Raw genomic sequence first — 13,650 nt, forward strand, 5'->3', positions numbered from 1 at the left:
AAACCTTCCACCGTCGACCCGGAGCCGACAAACCGAGCACACCTGCGTATTAACATATTATAATCGTGTTTAAATAGCACACGCTGTATCCAGTGAGAGTAGCTGTATGGTAATTTGTCGGAGCAGCGGAGTAAATAGGGGGGTGGGTCATGAGCTCTTCTTCTTTTTTTTTTTTTTTTTTGGTTTTGCGTGTATGTGTGTGTTTTTTGACCAGCTGAAAATGGCGGCTCGGAGCGTCGAATCGTCCTAACTTTATCGCACAATAATAAACAGAACGACATACACAGCTGTTATCGCGTAACATGGGGAGAAACTTCACTCAGAGGCCTCGGACGCTCTAGTTTGGGAAGCAACTTTGACCACTGCGGTTGAAAGGAGTTATAACGCAGAGGTAATGATAAAGAAGCTTACAACTGCCGTATAGAGGCTAATGTCAGCTAGCTAGGTAGCTAGCGTCAACGTTAGCCGACGACTTATGAAAGGGATTGTCAACTGAGCGAGTGCACGTTAGCCGATAACGACAGCGAAATAGCGTCAGCTGACAGACACATTGGTTAGAGGTGTCCCGATGAAAAGGTAGTCGCTCTGGTCGGGAATTGTCTTCATAGACTGACGCAAGTTCAACGTAAATGTTTTGTGTTGCTAACCTTAGCTCGCTGGCTAAAGCAACACTGTTGGCTAGCGCTAGCAGGGCTATCTAGTTAGCTCGGCTCTACTCAGAGAGAGGGGTGTATTACTGTCCGGAAGGCTGTATAAACACACTGAAACACTATAACACCGACTGGATATTCAATCGATGTAACTTAACGCTGCTCCCGAAACTTTGTTTGTCTTCTAGAGATGATGGAGGATCCTCATACACGGTACAGCAAACGCCTGGTGAGTAACTCACTGTTAGCTCTCCTGAACACCTGTTTTATGTTTACAATGCAAGTGTTTTGTTCAAGGTGTGTTCGTATGAAGTTGCCCCCCGCTTTAAAACCCACGAAGCATGGTGTGTTATATCATGTTTATTTGATTCGTGTGGTCCACTGTCCTTTGGCACATTGTGTCACGACAGTGGTCCTCCTACTGTTGTGTCTGGATCCTGATAAGGGTAATGAACTTGTCCAAACACTGAGTTCACGGGAGAGTCAAGTTCACTGTCTAACCTGTGACAGCATTTGTGCTGTGACCCTGTTTCACCTCCTTGCAGTCGTATCCCCCTGCTGTAAAGTAATTAACACACTGCTTTCTGACTCTCCACTGTTCTCTGGGATGGACATATTATTAATAGTGGTGGTATCATTTGTATTGATAGCTATGTATATATATATATTATAATGTTTTTTTTAATGACACTGTTAATTGGCGTTGGAAAGCATGTCTTGGCATATTTGTTTAACACACCATAACTTAATAAAGGCACCCAATAAAGCTTTGCATAATTGCAATCCATTAACTTGCTTTGTCATTTTTATTACTTTATACTAAAACACCAGCCTGGGTTGCTCTCATGTTATTGAATTGTTTTCAGTTTCAAATAAATATGTACTGTGCAGCCCTCAGTTATGAAAGTGAGGAGCATCATAGTTTAAGTAATACCACATTCGTGGAAAAGGGATGGGGGTGGGGAGGTCTGAGAGCGGGGGTGTTGTGCTTGATCCATCTGTCTAGCCAAGCAGTTCTGCATAGGATGAATGGCAGGAGGGGAGGAAAAGGGGGGGCACTGTGTGGAAGATTAACCCCAGCTATTGTAATGCTGTATTGTTTGGTTCCCACATGAACTGATTTGGTAGTTGGCTGATGGATGATCAGCTTGGAATGATTTATAGTGATTTTATTGTCTTGAGTAAAGGTTCTCCCAAATTGCCATTTCGGTCCTTTTAACACTGACACATGGGTGTCACCTCGTGTCTTGGCATTTAGACTCCAGTAAAAATATTTTTTAAATTTTAAGCAATGTTAGATCAGGATGTATGTTGATTTTTGTTGTGATCCAGAATCATACACTCAGTAGCTGTTTTTTTTTTCTTTATACCTGTGTAGTTTGATGAAAAAATATTAATGTGATACGTCAAGGCTGTGACTAAGCACATATTTCTCAGAATTTACAGCTTTTATATTTTTCTTCCCAAGCACATCCCCAAAGCCCGGTTTATTATGTAACTTTTTATGTATATGATCTTGACATCGGCATTGCAGTTTGTTTGACAGGCTGCTATAACTCATGTTTGTCATTGCACTGAAATATTTAGAGCAGTAAGATATCCCATATTTCTCACTGCCAGTTAATTCATGCCCTCGCCTCCTGTCGTCTCTCTGTGTCTTGCTACGAATTATACTGTTCATTATGTCTAATGTAAATGTTCTTTCCTCCTCAGCGTACAGGTACACGGCGCCGCTACCAAGACGATGGAATCTCAGATGATGAGATTGAAGGAAAACGGACGTTTGATCTGGATGAAAAGTTGCAGTGCGCCAGGTTTAACTCTGACTTGATCAAACACATGGAGGGTAAAGGTGAGAGGAGATTTTTTAAGCATAATTTGCATGTTCATACTGGTTAATGTAACAGTTTTTTTTAACTGTTATTTTTTTTTTTTTGACTGTGTCACTGTCTGCATGTCTCCCTCATAGATTTCACATTTGAATACATCCAGAGAGAAGGGCTCAGGGACCCCATTGTCTTTGAGACAGGGGATGGCCTCGGCATACAGTAAGTCAGATTCTTTAATTTTTTTATCACAGGATAGTCTTTTTTGTTCATGTTGAGATATATTATATCTTAGTTTTCAGTACAAGGAACAAACCTTGTTGAAAGTGTGTCTGGAGGGAAACAATTTCAATGATTTCTTTCTGTTGCAGAATGCCAGACCCTGATTTCAGCGTGAGTGATGTCAAGTTGTTTGTTGGTAAGTTCCTATTTTGATACATTCTGCTTGTAGAGATAGATAAATCAGCCATGCCAATATATTGTATTGCGTTGCTTTATTGCATATATATTGGTGTATGTGTTTATGCTGGCAGATAAAAACAGGAAATTACAGGAGTGATATGAAACTAAAACTAAACTAGGTCTGATTTAGTTGAGCGTTTGTTGATGACACAAGTTAATATTCAAGAACAACCACAAATAATGGATGGTTTATTGATAGGCTTAATGTTAATTATAGTGGCCTAACTTGCTTAACCTGCCTTGAATTCTTTTGCAGGTAGTCGACGTATTGTAGATGTGATGGATGTGAACACCCAGAAGGGAATTGAGATGTCAATGGCTCAGTGGCGGCGCTACTACGAGACGCCGGCGTCAGAACGAGAAAAGCTCTACAATGTCATCAGCCTGGAGTTCAGCCACACCAGGCTGGAGAATCTGGTCAAACGACCGTCTTCGGTGAGAACTCGCACAATTTCACAGCTCAGGGTTTTACAACAGCTGCTGCTTTGATTTGCTTTGTCACAGTGATAACCGTTTTTGATAACACTTTCTGTATGAAGCAAAAATGTTATCTGTTTGGATTCATGTTTTTGATTACTTTTCTTCTTTTAACTCTCCAGGTGGACCTTATCGACTGGGTGGACAACATGTGGCCCCGACATCTCAAGGAGAGACAGAGAGACTCCACTAATGCCATAATAGACATGCATTATCCCAAAGTACAGAAGTAAGTAAACCGAAACATATAATGCTTACTGTTTTATAATTTAGATGCAAGTTCAAGTCTCTCAGTGCCTGGTGGTTGATGTTGAACATTTTATCTTGTTTTTATCTAAAATCCTCATTGTGTGTTCTGTCCTTTCTCCACTTATCCCAGGTACTGTCTCATGAGTGTGCAGGGCTGCTTCACAGATTTCCACATTGACTTTGGAGGCACTTCAGTCTGGTACCACATCCTGCGAGGAGGAAAGGTCAGTCTGTCCCACAACACGTCAACGATAGATTTTAAGCCTGTAGTCACCCAGTAGAAAAGTTTTGTTTGTGATGAGAGACAACCAGTTTTTTCCCCCCTATGCTGCCAGAATAACGGGTAAATGTGATCGTGGGCTGACGCTTCATCTTACTTCCAGGTGTTTTGGCTGATTCCACCCACACCACAGAACCTGGAGATGTACGAGAACTGGGTTTTATCAGGAAAGCAGGGAGACATATTCTTGGGTGACAAGTGTCACGACTGCCAGAGGATAGAGCTCAAGCAGGGCAACACCTTCATAATCCCATCAGGTTTGCTACTATAATACGGCTGTGACTCGTACAGGCATTACGTATACACAGAAACATACACTGTCTGAACCAAGACATGCCTCCACCTTCCTGTGTCTTGTGTGCTTCAGGGTGGATTCATGCCGTTTACACCCCAGAGGACACGTTGGTGTTTGGTGGGAATTTCCTCCACAGCTTTAACATCCCCATGCAGCTCAACATCTACAGCATTGAGGATCGCACACGGGTGAGCAGCACCTCACATCACTGTAGACTTCTTACTGCTCTTTATATATAACTGTCCTCTTGACACACATTGATGATTGCTTTAGATTCTGTGATTATGCAAGGCATGATTCAGAGTCTTATTCTGTGGAATTACTCATCATAGGAAAACTGTGGTGAGAGAATCATGTCTCAACAATGTCACCTTTTAATTAAAATGATTTATAATCGATTTCCAAACCTGTGTTTGCTGGATAACACAGATGCTAGTGCTCTATGTCTTAAATTTAAAAACTGTATACCTTTTTCTGTAAGGTAACATACGAGCAGGGATCTTTAACAGCACTAAAAAGCGAGCAGCAATTTATTTCACTGAATCTTAGAATGACACTGATCATGATAAAAGCCCACTCCCCTAAAGGAGGTGCATGCGCTGTTGTTGATTCTGATTTAAAGCATTGGGTCGGATAGTACCATATCATATTATTTAAGCCTTCTACTTGATTGATGTAGCAACTGGACACCTGAGTGAGATTTTATGAAGTCAGACAAAATCATGAAATCCCCTTTTTGAAAAGAAGAAAATATTTTTTCTGAGTTTTGCTAGAACATAACTTTGATTGTGCTCAGCAACAGCACGCTTTCTAAACACTGTTCAGTGTTTCCTCAGGGGCCAACTTTGGTATTTTTTCCACATCCATCTCTGTTGGTCTTTTTTGGACCTAGTGCTATAAGTGGTTGCAGGACTAAAATTACTCACATTTAGTTACTTGATCATGATTAACAGGCTACTTATATGGAGCAGGCCTTTTGCTTATATGCGTGTGGGTTTTTGTTTTGTTTTGTTCTGTAGGTTACAGTGCTCAATCTCACATTTTATCTAGCTGTTGTGACAGTTTTCCTACTGTGGTGGGCCATCATTCCTGAGCAAATGTAGAATAAAACACTGTATCCACCTCTTAAATTATCTTTCAGACTCTTTAGGATGAAACACAGCTGTACAAGCTGTGGCCAGAATACATTTCCTCTACAACTTTCAAAGCTGAAATTATGTCAAATGCCTCTTATAATAGGAATTGCATAAGAGCAGATAATATGCATTTCGTTACAAAAGCATTTAATTATTGTCTCACTGTAGTGTTTGACTGAATATGGTCTTTAAGATGTACATTTTCCCTAATCTCTTTCTGTCCTCCTCCTCTAGGTGCCACCAAAGTTCCGTTACCCGTTCTACTATGAGATGTGCTGGTATGTCCTGGAAAGATACCTCTACTGTCTCACCAACATCTCCCACCTCACTGCTGAGTTCCAAAAATACTCTCTAGGCATAGGTAAGGACAGAGGAACACAAGAAATCATGGCTGTCCTCAAATCCTGTTTTCCACACAGATACAATCCATCTCTGGCAGGACCTTCAACCAACTGCTCCTCTCTTTTCAGGACTGACCCCGGCTGATCTTGAAACCACTGAACAGACCGGGAATGGCACCTCCAATGGAGTTGACAGCGACACTGAGAAAGAGAAGATCGAGTTTAAGGATGTAGAAATCAAAGAAGAAGAGGCAGCTCATGTTATAGCACCTCAACATGTGCTGACTACCTTTGAGCTAGAGGGACTGTGGAACCTCTTAGGGAAGCTGGAGGAGCTGCCGGCCCACAAAAAGTGTGTCCCTGAAGGCATCGGGAACCCCACAGCCCTGCTCGAGGACATGAGGGTGCGTGTTAACTGAAATTCACTGCATAGGGAATTAACTCACATTGGCTACACTTAATTCAAAGTATATATATACTGAATATTTGTATCTTACTGCTCCAATTGTCCAGGCTGTTCTGAAGGAGCACGCTGATGATACACCCCAGCTGTCCTACACTGGGGAGCCCATTGTGAAGTGGCCTGAAAGGGTAAGTAGAAAAACAAGGATTTGTGAACAGATATTTACAACTACTTCAGGTAGTTCTGACCGTCACTTTTTTATATATGACATTGAAAAAACACTCTTACACCCAAATGTAGTTTTTATGCTATTACTTTACAAATGTAGTTTATTTCTTCGCATATAATTAGTGTAACGTTCACTAAATTTTTCTTTGTCTTTCCTGCTGATGTTCCTGATGCAGCCAGCATGGTACCAGCCCCCAGCTCCCCCTCCCCCTGTCATTTACCGTCCACGCTTGGGTCCCACCCTCCACAAGCCCCTTGGCCAGAGGCGAAACAAACGCTCCTCCATCTCAGCTCTGAGGCGCAGACGGGTGAGGTGCAAGCGCTGTTCCGCCTGCTGCAGGAAGGAGTGCGGCGAATGCCACTACTGCCAAGATATGAGGAAGTTCGGCGGGCCTGGACGCATGAAGAAGAGCTGTATTATGAGACAGTGTCTTGCTGTGAGTCATCAAACCATCATTGTATTAGTGTGTGTGGAACAAAATAATGCTGCCCATCTGAACTTATCACTGTTGTATACTTGAAGAAGATTTAGATTGGTAATTCAAAATTGTGTTGAATTAAGTCAAACGTAATTTTGTTTTCCAACCCTAGAAGTCTTATACATTTATTCTTTCCTGCAGCCTGCTCTGCCGAACACAGCGCGATGCACATTATGTGGAGAAGGGGAATCGGATGAATCAGATCCGAGCACTTACTCACTCATGGAGTGCTCCGTCTGCTCGCAGATCGCCCATCGTCAGTGCATTAAGGTAATCATCCTCTGACAATATATTCATACATTACCCAATGATTGCATGGTTTGTTTTGCTGCCTAAAAGTCTGTTCTGATCGGATGTTCTCTGCTTCAGGAACCTGGGGAAGGGAAAATCAACAAAGATTTACCCAGCTGCTGGGAATGTCCCAAATGTTACCAAGGCAAAGACTCATCAGAGGTACCAACACACACTTCTCACATCTGTATCCCGAGAAGACTATTTATGTTGATCCTCATATTAACAAAGAGACCCTTCTTTTTCAACCCCACCCACCATCCTTCCCCATCTATTCCACACCAGTCCTCAAGCGATGAAGAAAGTGAAGAATCAGAGGGCTCCACCTCCTTGCCACTGTCCAAACTTGCGTACCGGGAAGGCATTGGTGTCGGCGAAGGGGTGAGACGAGGGAAACGAAACAGACCCGCACCCCGACCCACAGCACCGCCACCTTCTCAGAAACTGCTACTGCAGCATCAGCAGAACCGCAAGCGAGCAAGTGCACTGGAGCTCAGACTCAAGAAGAGGGTAAGGTGTAGATCTTAGATGGTTTGAAGTGTGTTTGATGATCAAAAGCAAGTAGGGACAAAGAAATTATTCATAAGCTTCAACATTTTTATGCATTAAAATTTTAGTGTACCCAAGAGTAAGAAATCTACAGAGAGCCCTTTGTTTCTCTTTTGACATTGATTATCATCTCTTTTACTCACTGGATAGCCTATGAAAAATAAACAGATCTTTTAAAATCTAAGTGTTACCTTGATGAAGCATCTCAATCTCACAGAAACTGATTTGAAAGAGGCTACAGACATGATAATGGCACTTCCTCAGACTTAAAATAGTAGAAAAAATCTCTCTGTATTTGACATTTATCTCATTCAAACCCTGATTCTGTTTATTGCAGATAAAACTGGAGCGCAGCAAACTCTTATCAGTAAGCACATCACTTATTTCTGCAGTGATTCTATATTGCGTTGGAATAATACTACAGCGCACATGTAGCATTATTTTATCTTGTTCTAATTTGCTATCCTTTTTGCCCTTCCCTCTAGAAACAGTCGTCCCTGGACCGTTCTCCCAGGCTGCTGAGCTCCAGGTTGCTGTCCCGGCTACGCTCTCCAACCAGCAGACTATCTCAGGGCAGAGGTCGTGGCTCCACCTGGGCCAGTGGCTCCTCTTACCACGGCTCTCTAGGCGGTACCAGGTCCTTCCAGCAGCAGCAGCAGCAGCAGCAGTCTTCCCACAGTCTGGTACTAGAGCCAAAGGGAGAGCCTCGCAGAGGGAGGGGAAGAGGGGTAAGGCTGCGGGGAGGCGGAGCAGGAAGAGGAATCAGAAGTGGTAGAAGCCATGGAGAGATGGAAGAGGAGAGTGAGGACAGCAGCAGCAGCAGCACAAGCAGCAGCAGCGATGATGACGACGACGAAGAGGAGAGGGGGCAAAGCAATGGGAGAGGACTGGATAAAGAGAACCAGCCACAGTCGAGGAGAGGAGGACGGGCAGCCAAAGAAAGAGAAGAGGAAGGGGGTGAGGTGGCCAACCAAAATGGTGCAGAGGAGGAGGACGAGGAGGAGATGGAGCAGGACAGTCAAACTGGGGGGAAAGATGGCTCCTATCTTAAAGTGACACTTCAAAAGCCACCCAGGGCCAAGCGGGACCCGACAGCAATCGTCCCCAAATTAGAGGCTGTTGCCCCTCAAACTGCCACTTCCACAATACACAACCAGACCAGAGCCCTTGTCAGACCCCCCATTAGAAATTGTGGCCCCTGTCCGGATCAGCAGTCCAATAGGCACACATCACCACACACTCGCAGTGGACTCACAATCACTCGTACCTCTCACCCAGAGAGGCCGGAGGCCCCTAAAATAGCAAAGCCAAGCAGGCCATCTAAACTAAGCAATGGCGCCTCTTCTTCTTCTACGTCCGAGCTTCCTCATCTCCGCATCCCTCTGTCCGCCCTGCAGGAAGGAGGCAGCGAGGCGGACAGGGAGAACGGTGGGAGTGGTCCGGGCTGCGAGAGGGAGGTGTGGGTGTCTGTCTTCCGCTACTTAAGTCGAGCAGATCTCTGCGTCTGCATGGCTGTCTGCAAGAACTGGTACAAATGGTAAGATGACAATGAAATTGATTAATTTTATTAGGAGCCAAATCTTTGATCCAACCTTTTTTTGCATATTATTTCTATTGCTCCTGATGGAAATATTCAGATGTTTGTCACAATCTCCAGTTAAAATGACAGAGTACAACTTTTGCACACCTTAAGATCGACAGGTGTGTAGGAGAAGACCGAGGGCCAACAAAATCAGGAAAAACACTCCTGCACACCATCCACTTCAGTTGCAATTACGTTTAATGACAACAACGTTTTGGTTCTTACACCATCATCAGGTTATTTTTAGTTAAAATGACAAATCACGAGAGGGGGGATTATTAGCAGATAATCTGTAGCTATTTAAAATCAATTTGATGACAGTTAAAATTAAAAGTTTTTCTACTCTGACAACTTTCCTCTGTGGAGCTGGAGTGTGTATGCTGCTGAAGATTGTTTGTGTGAAAGAGAAGAGTGGAAAGAGACATCGTTTTGTAACAACACTGCACTCTATTAATGAATCCCCCAATTAAGAGTTTTAATTTATCACATGAATGTTTTAATCTGGTCAACTCAATCGTCGTGACTTCAAGGCTACAGCTGTTAATTGAATGTGTCGGATTCATTTAATTAACATGTCATATTGTGCTCAGCTGATTTAATTTGTAGATGCAGAATGTGAACAATTAATAGCCGGCTGCGACAAACTAACGCTTCTGCCTCCTGCAACAGAGGATAATAAGACATCTGTCCATTTTTATTGTTGACTTTATTTCCTGTAGTCTTTTTTGGATTTCAGCCTCAACAGTGTTTATCCATGTGTAGTGTCTTTGGGTCAAGATAACTCTTTTGAATGGATGTGCTCATCCCGAGTGTGTGTGCTTGTTTGCAGGTGCTTAGACAAACGGCTTTGGGCGTGTATTGACCTGAGCGTCAAACGCACCATCACTCCTCAGGCCCTAACAGGCATCATAAAGAGACAGCCGGTCACGCTCGATCTCTCCTGGACCAACATCTCCAAAAAGCAGCTGAACTGGCTTGTTGGACGCCTGCCTGGTAAATAAACACACACACAAAGGTTCAAGGTTATCTTTATGCACACACTTAGTTTCCACTAAATGCCAGTTAATAAATATGACATTATGAACCAAAAATAAACACAAAAAAAGATACTTATTCATATGGTCATATTAACTTAATTAGACATTTTGGAGTTAGTAAATCGCAGTGTTTTTAAGTGAAATCTGATTTAGTGGCATGTACGCCAAAAGTTTGTCCTCTATCACATCCATTAAATGCAAATCTTCCCTTTTAATTCTCAGGGCTGAAGGATCTGATGGTGTCCGGTTGTTCCTGGTCATCGATTTCAGCTCTCTGCTCCTCTGGCTGCCCTCTCCTCCGTTCTCTGGACCTGCGGTATGCAGACGGGGTCAAAGACTCTCAGATCAGGGATCTCGTCACTCCTCCAGGTGAGGACAGAGCAACTACAGACTGATGCTAGATATGCTGTTATCACTGTCATGTCAATCATCATCATCATTTCTCGTTTTGTATCAGGCTGTGACAACCGCAGTCAGTTGCGGTCCATGCAGTGTTTGCGACTAGCAGGCCTGGACATCAGCGACTCCACTCTGCGCCTGGTGATCCGTCACATGCCCCACTTAACAAAACTGGACCTCTCCCACTGCAACAGCCTCACCGACCACTCCATCAACCTGCTGACTGCAGTGGGCTCGTCCACCCGTAACACGCTCACAGAACTCAACCTGGGAGGTGAGAAATTGATTACACATAACTTATTTTTAGGGACGCACACGTACACATTGCATTAAGTGTCATTTTACTAGTACTGAGGTGTCTGTTCCCCCTTTTTCTCTTCCAGGCTGCAGTAAACTGACAGACGCGTGTCTAAAGTATCTCCGCCGCCTCTCCTGCATCTCACTGCTCGACCTGCGAGGCTGCAAAGGCGTTTCCCGCAAAGCCTGTGAGGCTCTCATCTCCGAGCTGTCGGTCAACATGCTCTACTGCCTATCAGATGAAAAACTGATCCAGAGGATATCCTAAGCACCCGCCTCCTCTGACGGCAGAGGTGATTTTTGGGTGCAAAGACAAAGAGAGCTGATCCGGATGTGAAACTGTGTGGCACAAAGGACTCAGACTGGCAGGGAAGTTCACATGCACCTGTGACACATAAAAGGAGGGGTGGGGTCTGAACTGGGACTCACGTAACTGGTGTTGGTGAAGGGGGTTCTCATATAAAACATTTTTCCAGTGTACCTAAAATGAGACTCAGGAGCTTTTTTCTGTTGTTATTTTAGGAAATAATTTTGTGTGGAAAGAGCAAAATATCTTCTTTTTGTTTTTAATTGCCATAAGTGGGAGAACGGGCAATTAAATTAGTTGTATCCTGCACATCCTTCGGGTGACCGAGTGCTCAGCTCCTCCGTGGACAGACGCCAGTCTTGACTCCGATCCTGCCTTGAGAAGGTGATCAGCAAAGACTTTTTGAGTTTCATGACGGGGGTAAAACGGCTTCGCTCTGTTTGGTAGATCCCCATAAAGTCTTATTTATCAAATGGATAATTTTCACTCATTTGATTCCGGCTACATTTGGGTGCTCCAGTTATTTTTTCTACATGCAAGAGAGCGGACGTTAAGTTGATGGTTTATGCTTTATGCACATCTCTGCTTGAGATTTTGTATTTTTTTTTTTTTGAAAGGTGACTCGTCTTTCACATCACAGCTTGTAAAGTGGGTGACGGTAGCGACCTGTGTTCACCAGTCTTATGTTCAGCTTCATAAAGCACTTTTGTGCAGCAGTAGTCCAGTGTTATAAGCATACATGGACGTCGAGTGGATGTGGTTATAAAAGGGTAAAAAAAGACAGTGTGAGAGGCAATCGACATGGCAGCGAGACCTCACCCCCAGCGGAGGTCAGGTTGTATTAAGTGCGTGGACGGGGTAAGCCAGGTGTCAGATAAATGGTGCATCTTCAAACAACCGCTAGACTTCAGGTGCTATTATTTCCAAACTTGCTTTGTTTTTGTACAGAGACAACATTTAGAGCATAAGTGTTAATATTCTAGATGAAACTGCTCCCCCACCCTTCTTTGATACACTTTTCTTTTTTCTTTCCATGGATGAAAAATGTGAGTATCTACTTTTCACTGAATTTCATGACCTTGTCCAATACAAACGTAGAGATGTATGATTTATTTTTGTTTTGGTTTTGGGCTGGGGGTGTTGCTCATTTCTTTGTTCAAGTGTAGTGGTTCTATATCAAAAAAGGTCTCCTTCCCAGAACTGATCTCCTCCAGGCCATATCCTCTTCAAATGAATATAAGTATATAAATATATACTTTTGTGTAAATGTGTTTTTTTTTTTTTTTCCTCTTTTCGAGTATCAAAACGGGAATCCTGTAGCATTGTAATTATTTTCAGAAGCCTTTTTCACGTTATGTTATTTGTGTTATTTTTCAAGAAAAATTAAAAAAATTAAAAACAACGACCAGCTGTGATGTTCTCACTGAAAAGTTGGGCGAATGTCACAAACAAACCAGCAGCACTGCTCAGGAATCAGATCTGATGTCAGCTCCTCCCTGGCTCCACCCAGCCTCGCTCCATAACCTGGAAATAAAGCGACACCTAAATAAATAAATAAATAAATAAAGAAGTAACGCTGCTGCAGCTGTTGTTGTGCACCCTCGTCACAGAGCTGAGTGTTTCCACAGGAGCATTTTATCAGATGTGTTGTGGTTTCATGATCGTTAGCCGGGCAGGAGTGAGTTGCTATCGGCTGCAGCTGTTTTCAACATCGTATCGGATCCTACCCAACTCGACTGACCTGGATGTGAAACCGGAATAAAGGCCGATTCTTCTGGCTTTATTTCTGACGGACCGGAGCATCCCTGCGATATAAACAGGGGACGCTGGCAGTAGCAGCGGGGTAGCTCGGGCGCTAGCTAAGTCCTGCCGGCGATTTCACCCCTAATTTGTATCTCTCCAGAACACACCCATGATGAAAAAAATGAACTGACTTGGACGAGACATCCTCGCCCTGCTGATTTAGCCTCCTCGCATTGTGACTGATGGAAAACAGGAGCAGGAAACTATGTTGTTATTAGCCAGTTAGCTAACGTTAGCTCGGCTAGCCGTTAGTTAACGTTAACTAGCTACATCAAATTAGTGGGCTGAGTTAGCCGGGCTAACTCAGCCCACTAATTTAAATAGGTACGCACGATATTCCGGTTTGTCTGCTGCCTAACGTCAACCACCTGGAGATATTTATTTAGATACAGGTTTGTTTGTTTTTTTTCCAGCGAAACATTTCTATCTTTCTTGCTTGCTTGCTTTTGGCGTTTACCAGTTTTCTGCTAGCTAGCTAACCAGCTGTGCCGATCACCACTGAAGTAACCGCCGTGGTGTCACCGCAATCTGTTGGCAGCAGAAGTCTTTTTTTTTTCTT

At 43.5% G+C, this 13,650-nt stretch overlaps 2 protein-coding genes and 1 long non-coding RNA gene across 6 annotated transcripts in view; 2 read left to right on the plus strand and 1 right to left on the minus strand.

Moving 5' to 3' along the window:
- On the plus strand, positions 1-12,690 carry kdm2ab (lysine (K)-specific demethylase 2Ab). Of its 2 annotated transcripts, none has more exons than XM_037076370.1 (23): positions 1-391; positions 839-879; positions 2,364-2,502; positions 2,620-2,698; positions 2,848-2,894; positions 3,195-3,373; positions 3,538-3,644; positions 3,795-3,888; positions 4,048-4,201; positions 4,312-4,427; positions 5,610-5,736; positions 5,846-6,120; positions 6,230-6,307; positions 6,524-6,784; positions 6,968-7,096; positions 7,196-7,279; positions 7,403-7,627; positions 8,004-8,033; positions 8,152-9,203; positions 10,078-10,241; positions 10,508-10,654; positions 10,743-10,958; positions 11,068-12,690. In XM_037076370.1, the coding sequence occupies exons 2-23, from the start codon at positions 841-843 to the stop codon at positions 11,247-11,249; spliced, it is 3,924 nt and encodes a 1,307-aa protein (XP_036932265.1). In that variant the 5' UTR covers positions 1-391; positions 839-840; the 3' UTR covers positions 11,250-12,690. The 2 variants fall into 2 exon arrangements, with proteins under 2 accessions (XP_036932265.1, XP_036932266.1); XM_037076371.1 differs by lacking the exon at positions 1-391 and adding an exon at positions 490-576 and having other exon boundaries at positions 11,068-11,249.
- Positions 12,560-13,170, minus strand: LOC119007056. Its single transcript, XR_005070989.1, has 2 exons — positions 13,030-13,170; positions 12,560-12,812 (listed from the first exon to the last, which is right to left on the minus strand). It is a non-coding gene; the product is annotated as an uncharacterized LOC119007056 (long non-coding RNA).
- Positions 12,852-13,650, plus strand: part of ankrd13d (ankyrin repeat domain 13 family, member D) — a 9,176-nt gene continuing 8,377 nt past the window's right edge. For 2 of the 3 annotated variants that reach the window (XM_037076374.1, XM_037076372.1), the window contains exon 1: positions 12,852-13,483. The gene's annotated coding sequence lies outside the window, so the exon portion shown is untranslated. The remainder of the gene's footprint in view (positions 13,484-13,650) is intronic. The other variant, XM_037076373.1, reaches the window with a different exon arrangement.

Source organism: Acanthopagrus latus, chromosome 18 (genome assembly GCF_904848185.1).
Source record: "Acanthopagrus latus isolate v.2019 chromosome 18, fAcaLat1.1, whole genome shotgun sequence".
NCBI lineage: Eukaryota > Metazoa > Chordata > Actinopteri > Spariformes > Sparidae > Acanthopagrus > Acanthopagrus latus.